This window comes from Pimephales promelas, chromosome 6 (genome assembly GCF_988280905.1).
Source record: "Pimephales promelas chromosome 6, fPimPro1.hap1.1, whole genome shotgun sequence".
Taxonomy (NCBI): Eukaryota; Metazoa; Chordata; class Actinopteri; order Cypriniformes; family Leuciscidae; genus Pimephales; species Pimephales promelas.
In genome coordinates this window covers 2,897,875-2,910,000 of record NC_142774.1, presented here as the reverse complement: position 1 = coordinate 2,910,000, position 12,126 = coordinate 2,897,875, and the positions used below count along the sequence as shown (strand labels likewise).

Genomic DNA, 12,126 nt, shown 5'->3' with positions numbered 1-12,126 from the left:
GTTTGCATTGAACTATGAACACAACAGTGTGTATGAAGCAATATAAGTGTGTAAATCTTTCTCTATAGGCGGCTGACGCGAGTGATGATACATACACAGCTCTGGATCCAGCGTCCAGAACATCTGCTGACGTTTACAGCACAATCACAGTCAGTAAATGTCTCAAACACACTTTTCCACTCAGATTCAGCAGATCCACACATAAAGCGTCTGTTGTTGATCTCTCTCACCGTCTGTTCAGTCCAGATCTCCTGATGACACCTACACGACTCTTGATCTTCAGTCCAGATCTTCTGAATATGAGACTCTAGCAGTGACTTCAGCAGATCCACATTAAACTGTATTACTGCTAATATACAGGACCATCTGATGCTCCTCACACTGATAATCCATCATTATGAGCTCATAAACATCATTATCAATAACATTATGATTTCTCTGTATATTTTGTATTAGTCTTGCAACTCTATATTTTAGCCTGCATATTTATGTTTGTGCTGCATATGCAAATGCATTTTAGGAGAAAACTTGATCATTCAAATATTTAAAGTACATCGCAATAATATGTAGTCTGCTTCACTGGAGTATTGAAATGTTGTTTATGTATATCAATTTCACAGCTAAACAGTATTTTAATATTAAACGCAGTAAAATCTGTATCTGAATGTATGAAAGTCTCAGTGTTTGTCTGACTCTGTTGACTGGATTTTGTTCAACTGTATATTTAATGGAGGAACCTAATATTGTTTGTATTGTTTTAAAGACCAGCATCTCAAATAAACATGCGTCTCGTCGCTGATGTGTGTTTTTTCATTATAACTGATATTTCATGTGTGTGTCCAGACTGCCATCTAGAGGATATTAGTCACACTCATAAACGTTGCCTATAGGTTTTTATGAAAGGAACATGCCACTGTTTTTTGAAATGGGTCATTCACCGTCTCCCCTTCATTTAGATAGGAGGGCAAACGCATTGTCTCAGTGCACACAGGGCCGACTCGAGCCGTTTGGTTGCCCAATAGCGGTGATTTATTATCACTCTAATAAAATGCACATACAAAAATGCTACAAAGAATATTAACAAATTATGAATCAAACAATGGATGAACAAACAAAAATGCTCTTATCGTGACTCCAACACTTCAACAAGCAAATTATGACTTCACATATTAACGCTGAGAAATGTGAATTATATAAACTGATGAGAGTGTAGAGTGTTAAAGTTATGAGATAATTAAGAGAATAATTGAGTGATGATTGAGCATTATTGAAGACACCTGATGATAACAAGCAGAATCACTGAAGGAAATCATCCAATGAATTATAAACAGATTTTAGTCACTCATTTGGTTTTGAGTCCAAATTAAATGTTTGTTTGGTTTTGTTTCTCATTGTCTTGGGCCTCAAAAGTGGATTTAGATGATCTTAGTTCAATTTCCATTACGTTGAAACTGCTAAAACACCTCAGTGTGTTTGATACGCGTGTCCTCACTGTGTTTTTTGGTTATAGTATAATCTGAGATGTAGGATTGGCGACACATTGACTGGCAGATGAAGCGAAATAACCAGATATTGTCCTAAAAGTACCAGTAATTGGCTGCTGACGGGTGTTCATTTCCCATCCTGACTGTGTACCTTGATTCATTTTTAATACATCATCTTTATAATTCATATGAAGCACACATTAGCTTCTCCTATTTACATGATTGATTTATATAAACACATATTGAACAATATAGAAGAAAATACAACTTTAGTAACTTTTATTACTTCTAAAATCAACATGTCCCAGACTCAGATGTAAATGCTGCTGTAATGGCAGTAAAGTGCACTGGATCTTTTTGGCCACTAGATGCCAGTAAAGTCAATGGGAGTGCAGGAAAGATGTGAGTAATGGATGTAATTCCTCTATTTCGAGAGGCTGTTCACTGCAGAGCCGTGGGTGGAGAGAGAAGTCCAGCTCTTCTCTCTGGATGTAATGTGTGTGTAATGGAGCGAGACGGTCCAACAACACCCTAACCGACCCATAACTCTCTCCCTCCACCCATTAGATCCACTGAGGAGGAGCTGGACGGCATTCGGCTCTGCAGTGAACATCACTGCTCCATTAGGAGTTATTAAACAGATCCATCAGTGATGTATTAGTGTTTATGAAGACCGTTAAAACTATTCCTGTATCTGTCGTCGGTCTGGTCTCTGAGAAACTGGTATTGACCCAAACGTGTGATAACCGCAGAGTTTGTGCCAGAAAGAGGAAGTGAAACTAAGAGCTGTAAAGATGCTGTTCAGACGCTCCTGCAGACTTGATGAGCATCTTTACTCTGTTTTAACATCTTTAAACGTCTTTCACATATTCTCTCACAAAGATCTGACAATAGTGAGCTCTACAGATATAAAACTTGTTGTGTGTTTGACATCTGAGACGTTAACAGTCTTCTCCAGTTGTTCTTGTGTGGTTGAGATGACGGTCACTCATAACTAGGAAGAGGAAGACCAACATTTAGCAGAACTTTATTTAAGTGTGAAAACTGCAGCGTTTGACACATTAAACTGCGGATGTTTTTCTCATTCGGGCGTCGACACTGAAACATCGACACTTCAGAGCGGTAAGAGCATTTTTACTGTTATTTAAAAGAATTTATAAAACTGTTTTAGATGAATGTTGATTTGATGAAGTGATTTTGACTCCAGAAGCGATCTGTTGTAGATTCATGTGTAAATATTGTGTGAAGCTCTTTAGACACGAGGCCTGACATGAGAAACATCATCAATGAGCCGTGAATTATTAATAATCATGTGCTTTATCTATCAAACAGAGTTTGTGATGATGTAGATGATGCTCATAATGTCATAATTGTCAGTTTTATGATTGCAGAAGTCACGATGGTGTCGTCTCTCATAAAGTCTCTTCCTCTGATCGTAGTGATCATGACTGCGGGTGAGTCTTCAGTTTCACTCACACATATTTAACAAAAGATGATTGAGCTCTTCACACTTATAAACGGACATGAGAGTTTCACTGTCAGCTAATATAAAAATGGTCAAAAGTGAAAAGATATTTTACACCTGAAGCTCTTCGTTCCTCATTTCTGTGTTTCAGGGGCTGATGGTCAGCAGGGTTGGGGAGTGAATTACAGTCCTTCATATGTTTGTGCATTAAAGGGATCAACAGTGAAAATATCCTGTACTTTAACACATCCTCGTGGTTATGAGGTCAGAAGAGCTTTCTGGACCAAAACTTGGCAATCAGCTGATCTGTGTTCATATCCAGAGAAGAGAGGAGGGATTCAGTGTAACAGTGAATATAAACGCACTTCCAGCATCACTTTGACGGCTGTAACAGAAGCTGATGAACACATCTACTACTGCAGATTTATTACAGATAAAGCGGACGGAAAATGGACGGGGTCTCCTGGAGTTCAGCTTCACGTCACTGGTAAAACTACTGAACTCTCAGAAATACACCACAGAAACACACAAACACACACATCAAGCACTTCCTTATATCACTGAATCTGCCAGATGACCTTCTTTAGATATTTTATAAAGTGCCCTGATGGCTCTTGTTCATATAATGACAGTCAAGCTTTAATTGTCCTAAAATGATGTGATTTTGACTGATATTCCACGTGTTGTGAAGATGTGCAATAGAGTTCATCAAGCCCAAGTCTTTAAGGGACCCTAAGCAGAATTTTATTTAGGGGCCCATGGTGCCGCCCGCCAATATGATTGACTATTGTCAATGCTTGATTATTCTCAGACTACAAAACTCATCCATTATCAATTTTATTAGTTGTGTTGCTAACATCAATGTGTGCCTGCATGCTTTTATAGACCTTATGTAGCCCCGCCCCTTTTTAGCGCTGCGCTCGTTGTCTTTTGACTTCCGGTCTGTATTTTCACAGCAATCGTGCATAGGTATGAATGAACTTGTTAAGACATCTGCTTTACAATGCTTATGATAAACATTACAATGCTCATGATAACTTTTGTAAACTCTACAATAAGTAAATCCACTTCACCAGCTAATTACTCCTCGACAGCGATGCCATAGAAATATACAGAACCGGAAGTTCAAAGACAATATTCTAAAGATGACGGCGCCCACGTTTCTCTGGTGCAGAAGGTCTATACGGTTTCAGATTGTAACAGTAGCAAACCCACAAGAGTGGCCAGGTCTATTTTGCACTTTAATATTCCACGTACTAAGTAGTTTACTGGTCCATGTATACTATAGGCTGCTGTCCCGCTTCTAACAAAGTGACAGACACATCTGATTACTTGGTAACACTTTACAATACGTGTGCACTAATAAGCATTAATTCATGCTTAACTAATGCACAGATATTACTGAATTAATGTGTAAGTAATGATTATCTAAGCTATTCATTAATGATTACCACATTAGGAACTAATTAAGAGTCTGTAAGGTTAATGTATCAGTTCATACATGAATTGTTTTTAATTAAATATTTAATTGTGGATTAATTCCATAATAACTAATTTTTTTTAACTAATAGCGTTAATTAATATGTTAATTACCAGAATCAGCCAAAGCCTTGTATTTCAACTTCCAGATAATATGACAGGTACACTAATATGCATTAATACATGATTAATTACTTAATTGTTAGTGCAAATTCATGTGCAAATTACTACAATTACTAAATGACTAGTTAATAATGATGTGCCCCAACAAGTAAAGTCATAACATAATGATACCTTTGCAAATCATTAGCTAATGATTAATTAAAGCAGACAACTGGAAGTTGAAGTGCATAGCTTTGACTAATTGTGGTAATTAACACATTAATTTACACTATTAGTTAATCAAATATGTTATTAAGGAATTAATACACAATGACACATTGAATTAATAGCAATTCATGTATTACTTAATCTATTAATCATATCGACTCTTTATTAGTTGCTAATGCAGTAATCGTTAATTAATGGTTTAGTTGTTCATGAGTTATACATTAACTCATGATTATCTGTGTATTAGTTAAAGTCCCAGTGAAGTCAAAATTAAGTATGTGTTCTGAGTTTGTCACACCACAGAAAAATGTGTAATTAGCCACCCAGCCAAATTTGAATGATAAAAAAAGTCGGGAAGTACATAAAATAAGCTATCAAAATCATGAAAAAATGAGCAGATTCTCTGCTCTCAAACGCTGGGGGCGTGTCCGCTGGCTGCGCTGAAACCACGCCCACTCACGGGAAAGCTGTTGATGGAGATATTAGCTGATTAGCTTTTGGAGACGGGAGGATGAAAGCTGAGGCGGGAGATCGTCGTTTCGGCCCCGTTCACCAGTAACAGCGGATTATCAGTGAATCCAAGTTGTCTCTGAGGAAAGTTTATAAAACGATCCAGTGTAAAATGATCACTACAGAGGCGGGTGTTGGGGGTGATCCTCGAGCTCTTCATCAAGGTAACGTTAGGCTCTCTAAAAACCTCTTCTTGATGTGATCGTTTTTAGGGGAATTTAAATGAAGATACCGATCTGTTTTGTACATGATCGCATCCAGGTAGTAGCCTATGTATGTCCATGTCGAAGGCATAGCTAGCTAGAAAACTGTAGGATCAGCTGTAGTAACTAATAGTACTGACAGTCGTTAGCGATTGAGCGGTGAATGCGAATATGTTCGGGGAGTGTGTGTGGAGAGAGGGAGATCAGACTCCGCGTCATCAAATAGGGGCGTGTCCAGCAGCTCATGGGTTCCAGTGCGTCACAGAGCCCTGTTTTAGCCCCGCCCAATTAATCCGTAAAATTGCAATGGTGAAAAACTGTTTAACGGTCTAACTCCACATTTCAGTACTTCACAGTTCAGAGACTTTGTAATATGTTTTAGCAATACATATGTAACATTTATAATGTGTTTAGAACTTTTTTGTAGAATTGACTTTACAGGGACTTTAAGCATGAATTAATGCATATTAGTGCACCCGTATTGTAAAGTGTTACGATTTCTTTCACTGTAGACATCACCAATTGTGTTTATGTAAATCCTGTGTGTATTTGACTGTATTTGCTCAATCAGACACAATAGAGATAAAGTCCGGTAATCGGCACGGTTTGACAGGTTTTTAGTGTGCGCACTCAGTGTGTAAGTGCACAGAAAAAACGCATGTCAGAACAGCACTCAAATTAAAATTTTTAACCAGAAAGGCTTTTGTGGTACTCAAAATTGTATTAACATGTTTAATTTAGATTTCCAATACAATAGTGTTTTAGATGGGGGAAGTTTCTAAAATAATGAGACCAGGAAACCTCTGCAAACGGTAGGAGTTTCCCTGTGGGATATACTCCTGACTGTCCTGTGAAGCGCGAGAGGGACAGGCCTTTCCTGTTTTTCTTTTATCTCATCGGGGAAGACTCCTGCTGAGCAGGTTTGAACATCTGCTAGTTTGATTGCCAGGAACGTTTGTCTCTAGTGATAGTATAGTTGTGAGTATAGAAACTAACCACTAAGTGTCAGTAGAGCGCCTACTGTGAAGTTGTGAACCTCGCTTTCCAGGCACAATAGCAGCGAGCACACACTGGCGTGAAGCTAACGAGTGTTTTTACTTCATTCATGGATCTTGATCTTGTGTGAGCCAAGCTCAACTTCCATAGACGAACTAAAATCGCTCGGTGTGCTCCGCTCGCGCTGCACCAGTGTGTGCCAAATACTGGTGTGCACGTGTCGTTAAACAGTAGATATGGTGACGGAAAGGTTAGATGTTGACCCATTCAAATCGGAGCTGTGGCGGCATTTTGACTTTCCGTAGACTAATAATAATCACCAATGTGAGAAGCACCAGTCACCTCCGTTTTCATGTAAAAGTCATTAATACGACAACTGCGAGAGCCACGGAGATCACCAGGTGCAGTGTTTCTGATAATGTTGTTGATGATGTTGTGTCAGACCTGCAGGTGGAGACACAGGAGAGTGTGAAAGAGGGAGATTCAGTCAGTCTGAGATGTAAAAGCAGCTGCTCTCTGCCTCAACAAACAACATTCATCTGGTACAGAAACACACAGAGATTTGCTGATCGAAAAGGGAATCAGCTTTATCTGCGGTCAGTCAATCGTTCTGATGCTGGAAACTACAGATGTGGCGTTACTGGACATCAACATCTGATCTCTCCTGCTGTTTATCTTAATGTTGAATGTGAGTACAAATGATTCATTAATATTAGTGAAATATCCCACAGATTATTCAGAGTTTAGTTCAGATTTGTTTGGTAATGTCAGGCCCGATCATACAGACTTCATGACATTTTTATTTATTAGACATGAACCCCTTTAACGAACATAGATCTCGGACGGCCCCTGATTATTGTGGTTCATTCTCCTCACGTCATGACAAACTGAGTATCATTAGAAAGATTAAAGACTCCAGCTTCAGTGTTTGACCTCTGTTTATGATAAAACAAGGTTGCAATGACATTCATTTCTTAATTTATGTCAGAAGCGCAAAGTAATCAATCTGTAATTTTTGATATTTTGAACAGAATAAAAACACACACTCATATTGAGTCACGTCTGCTCAGGTTTATTTGTGTTTCAGCTTCACTGAACAGCATCTGTTAGCGTGTGATTTTCATGCAGTTTGGGATATTTTCATATTAATAATGAATGTTTACATTATAAATGCTGAGATGTAGCCTGCTTACATGCATATAAAATGTTATAAAACATATTTTAACATCATTATAATCCATATTAGATCACGATATGAAGTTAATTCAAAAACTCAATGGTTGTTTAAAGTGAGTTTTGAGTAAAAGTGTTATAATATTTATCTTTTATATTGTATGTATCTCGACTGCTCCTGCTGGACCAGCAGCTTTTATTGCATAATCTAATTTGTTATAGAATTCACACAAGAATATGCTTATTTTAGTTTTCTAGAAAGACTTCAGGTGTATTAGTGAGATTGAAGTGGTGTAGATGCACTGTAAAACATTGCTGGGAAAAAATGGCTCAATTCTGAAAGAAACTTTGTCCATTAAAACATGAATCTGTGTTTAGTAAGATTTTTATTTTATGAATTATTTTACAATTCTTTAAATACAATTTTGTTTTATTAATTCTGCACCAGTTCAGACGTAGATTTGCACCTTTTTCATTTAGATTTCTACTTAAAGATAAACGTCAGTAAAATAATAAAGTTAATGGAAGGTCATGGCTTGAATAAAGTAATTATTTTCATATTTTAAATATATTTCAGATCCTCCTCAGAGCGTGTCAGTGTCCATCAGTCCATCTGGTGTAATAGTGGAGGGAGATTCAGTGACTCTGAAGTGCATCAGTGTCTCAAACCCTCCGGCTCTGAACTTCATCTGGTTTAAAGGAGGAACGATTGTAGGATCTGGAAGAATCTTCAACATCTCAAAGATCAGCTCTGATCACAGTGGAGAATACAAGTGCAAGTCCATCAATGAACATGGAGAGAAATACTCTGATACTGTGACTTTAAACGTCATGTGTGAGTTGGTGATGTTTCAGTTACAGTAACCATTAAATGAATGGATTTACAATCACAAAACATGAATATACCCTTTCTTTTGTCTATTTAAGATCCTCCCAGGAGCATCTCAGTGTTGATAAATGGGTCTGGTGTAATAGTGGAGGGAGATTCAGTGACTCTGAACTGCATCAGTGACTCAAACCCTCCTGCAGAAATAAACTGGATTAAAGGAGGAACGATTGTAGGATCTGGAAGAATCTTCAACATCTCAAACATCAGCTCTGATCACAGTGGAGAATACAAGTGCAGATCCAGAAATACACATGGAGAGAAAGACTCTGATGCTGTGATGCTGAATGTCATGTGTGAGTTCATAATGTGAGTCAGTGGATCATCTGGTTAAAGTAAGTTATGCAAATTATTATTTTTTTGTCTCTTTCAGACGCACCAAGAAGCGTCTCAGTGTTGATAAATGGGTCTGGTGTAATAGTGGAGGGAGATTCAGTGACTCTGAAGTGCATCAGTGACTCAAACCCTCCTGCTCTGAACTTCAGCTGGTTTAAGGAGAATGAAACCTCAGCTGTTGGATCTGGACAGAGTTTCAGCATCTCCAGCTTTAACTCCAGTTTCAGTGGACGCTTCTACTGTGAGGCTCAGAATAAATATGGATCTGGGAGATCAGCGTCTGTGTCTCTCACTGTTAACGGTAGTGCGGGTAGTGCAGTTTCTGGGATCGTGGCGGGATGTGGAGGATTGGTCTTCATCATCATCATCATCATCATCATCATCATCATCATGTTCATAAAGTGAGTGAATGTTGAGAAGCTCCTGCATTAATGCAACATTTGTTGAACTAAAGCCACTATGAAAAAAAAATAAACGTTTCTTACAATAAAATAATTTTCAGTACTTTCTAACAAAGACATGTTTTCTCCAGGAAGAAGAAGAGAGACGGTGGAGCTCAAGTCATCAGACAAAACCAGGCCAGTTTTATAATAACACACCTGAATCTACACATGGATATTATATTTAACGACAAAGAGCATGTACACAAAGACAATCTGAAAAACATCATGTAACTCGTTTCTGAATGATCGATCTGTTGTTGATATTTTATTTGACGAAACTGCAGGAGGATCACGTCGACAGATCAGCAGAAACGCCTTCGACCAATGACGAGCCAGTGTATTCACTAGTATCAGCCAATCCGAGGGAGGATCTGTATGCCAAAATCCCAGCTAAGAAACCCGAACGCTCCGGGAGAAAACACACAGAAACAGACTCTGGAGATGTTAATGAGGTTCAGTATGCCAGTGTCTATCACTTCAAGAACAAACACATGAAGACTGAAGAGTACGACTGCATTGAGATGCATCATCCGCCTGAAGCCAACAGGTGACAGACCAATCATTTCAAGCCAAATAACACATATTCAGCACTTGTTTTGTGTTGTTGAGATCTCTTGAAACGCCACATTATTTTTCTTTCATTTCTTCCCAGATCTGAGGATGTGATCTACAGCTCAGTCAAGTAAAGATCATGTGATCGCAGCCGTTTCCTGTTGATGCCGATGGGAGACCTGGGTTTGAGTCCAGCTCAGGTCATGTTCCAACTCACTGTCCTCTTGATTTCACTTTTACACATTTATTGGACTGTTTTGCTGTTTAGACATGAATGGGTTTCTGTTTATAATGAGCTTTTTTATTATTATCTGAATTGATTGTCAGTATCACAATTATAAACCCACACACACACACACACACACCTGTAATAGTCAAATGGCTTTAGCTCTCACTTTGTAAAGTCAATGCAGAACAGATGTTTCCTCTTCTCTCGTCATACTGTGTGATTTTACTGCTAAATACATTAAATCTGAACATTGTCTGAAAGTCTAGTTTCATTGTCATGAATATTTTGCACATTTTACACCCAACTCTAATGTACTGGGTATTGTCTTTTTCATGTTTTTCATTAATTGTAAAAAATACTGTAAACGGTGGGGTTGTTAAATTTAAAGCACCACTGACACATTTTTTTTTCTTCAAAATTATAAACATTTTAATAATGAGGGAATTCGTTGTGAAACCATCTTACAAACCATGTGTTGATGTCACAGGCGGAGAGAAAATCCACTTTAATGAAAAGACTCCACATGAAAAGACTACTAATCTAAAATACAAACACGAACATGATACAACACAAAACGACAACTAGCAAGTATGACCAAGGGTTTAAACACAGAGAAATGAGTGGACAGTTTACAACAGGTGGAAATAATGAAGAAACTTACACGCAAACCAAGAGAAACTGAAACCAATACACTTCAACATAAGTCCGTACACTCTCAGAAAAAAGGTTTGAAAGCCGTCACTGGAGGTAGCTGTACATTTTCAAAAGGTACACTTTTGTCCATTTTAGGTACTAATTTTTACATTTTATGTGCTAATATGTACATTTTTGGTGCTAATATGTACATTTTAAGTGTTGATATGTACATTTTAGGTGCTAATAGGCGCTAATATGTACATTTCAGGTACTAATATGTACATTTTAAGTGTTGATATGTACATTTTAGGTGTTAATATGTACATTTCAGGTGCTAATATGTACATTTTAAGTGTTGATATGTACATTTTAGGTGCTAATAGGCGCTAATACGTACATTTCAAGTGCTAATCCCAGATAGCAAACTGACATTAAATCAATGTGGAAACGACGTCTCTCATGACATTGAAACAACGTTGATTTGCTCATCGAATTAACATTGAACCAACGTCAGACGTGGCATTCTTCAAAGCTAAATGAAATCGAAAATTGGTTTGCTTTCATAACGTTGAAACAACGCGTTGATTTCAAGTTGATTTTCCGTTAGTTTTGAAAGAATGACGCGTCTGACGTTGGTTCAACGTTAATTCGATGAGCAAAACAATGTCAGATCAACGTTGTTTCAATGTCATATTTCCACGTTGATTCAATGTCAGTCTGCTATCTGGGAATAGGTGCTAATATGTACATTTCAGGTGCTAATATGTACATTTTAAGTGTTGATATGTACATTTTAGGTGTTAATATGTACATTTCAGGTGCTAATATGTACATTTTAAGTGTTGATATGTACATTTTAGGTGCTAATAGGTGCTAATATGTACATTTTAGGTGCTAATAGGTGCTAAAATGTACATTTTAAGTGCTAATAGGTGCTAATATGTACATTTCAGGTACTAATATGTACAGTTTAAGTGTTGATATGTTCATTTTAGGTGCTAATAGGTGCTAAAATGTACATTTTAAGTGCTAATAGGTGCTAATATGTACATTTCAGGAACTAATGTACAGTTTAAGTGTTGATATGTTCATTTTAGGTGTTAATATGTACCATTAAGGTACCAATATGCACCCTTAAGGTACAAAAGTGTACCTTTTGAAAAGGTACAACCCCAGTGACAGCTTTTGTACCTTTTTTTCTGAAAAGACACAGAACCGGGATCTCGACATAACCCCCCTTCAAAGGACACCAGACGCACCAAAACAGTGTGTACGGAGGGATGAAGTGTGTACGAAATTATTGTTTGCCCGACTCAGAATCCACTCCAAAGAATATTTTAGACGAGCTCATCATCAAAGTGGTTTAATTATCTTAAACGTTAAACCAGATAACTCAGGATTTAG

The 12,126-nt window shown here is 37.7% G+C and overlaps 1 protein-coding gene across 3 annotated transcripts in view; it reads left to right on the top strand.

Annotated features, from left to right (window-relative positions):
• LOC120459098 (B-cell receptor CD22) overlaps nt 1-10,336 on the top strand; it is a 20,418-nt gene extending 10,082 nt beyond the window's left edge. The window contains exons 1-10 of one of the 3 annotated variants that reach the window (XM_089132713.1): nt 2,176-2,606; nt 2,876-2,938; nt 3,101-3,436; nt 6,910-7,155; nt 8,218-8,475; nt 8,568-8,822; nt 8,900-9,263; nt 9,395-9,440; nt 9,590-9,852; nt 9,958-10,336. In XM_089132713.1, coding sequence (XP_088988839.1) covers nt 2,884-2,938; nt 3,101-3,436; nt 6,910-7,155; nt 8,218-8,475; nt 8,568-8,822; nt 8,900-9,263; nt 9,395-9,440; nt 9,590-9,852; nt 9,958-9,991 — 1,857 coding nt within the window. In that variant the 5' untranslated portion in view covers nt 2,176-2,606; nt 2,876-2,883 and the 3' untranslated portion in view covers nt 9,992-10,336. Of the gene's footprint in view, nt 1-1,798; nt 1,813-2,175; nt 2,607-2,861; nt 2,939-3,100; nt 3,437-6,909; nt 7,156-8,217; nt 8,476-8,567; nt 8,823-8,899; nt 9,264-9,394; nt 9,441-9,589; nt 9,853-9,957 lie in introns of those variants that run through there. The other 2 variants (XM_089132712.1, XM_089132715.1) reach the window with 2 other exon arrangements.
• The last annotated feature ends 1,790 nt before the right edge of the window (nt 10,337-12,126 follow it).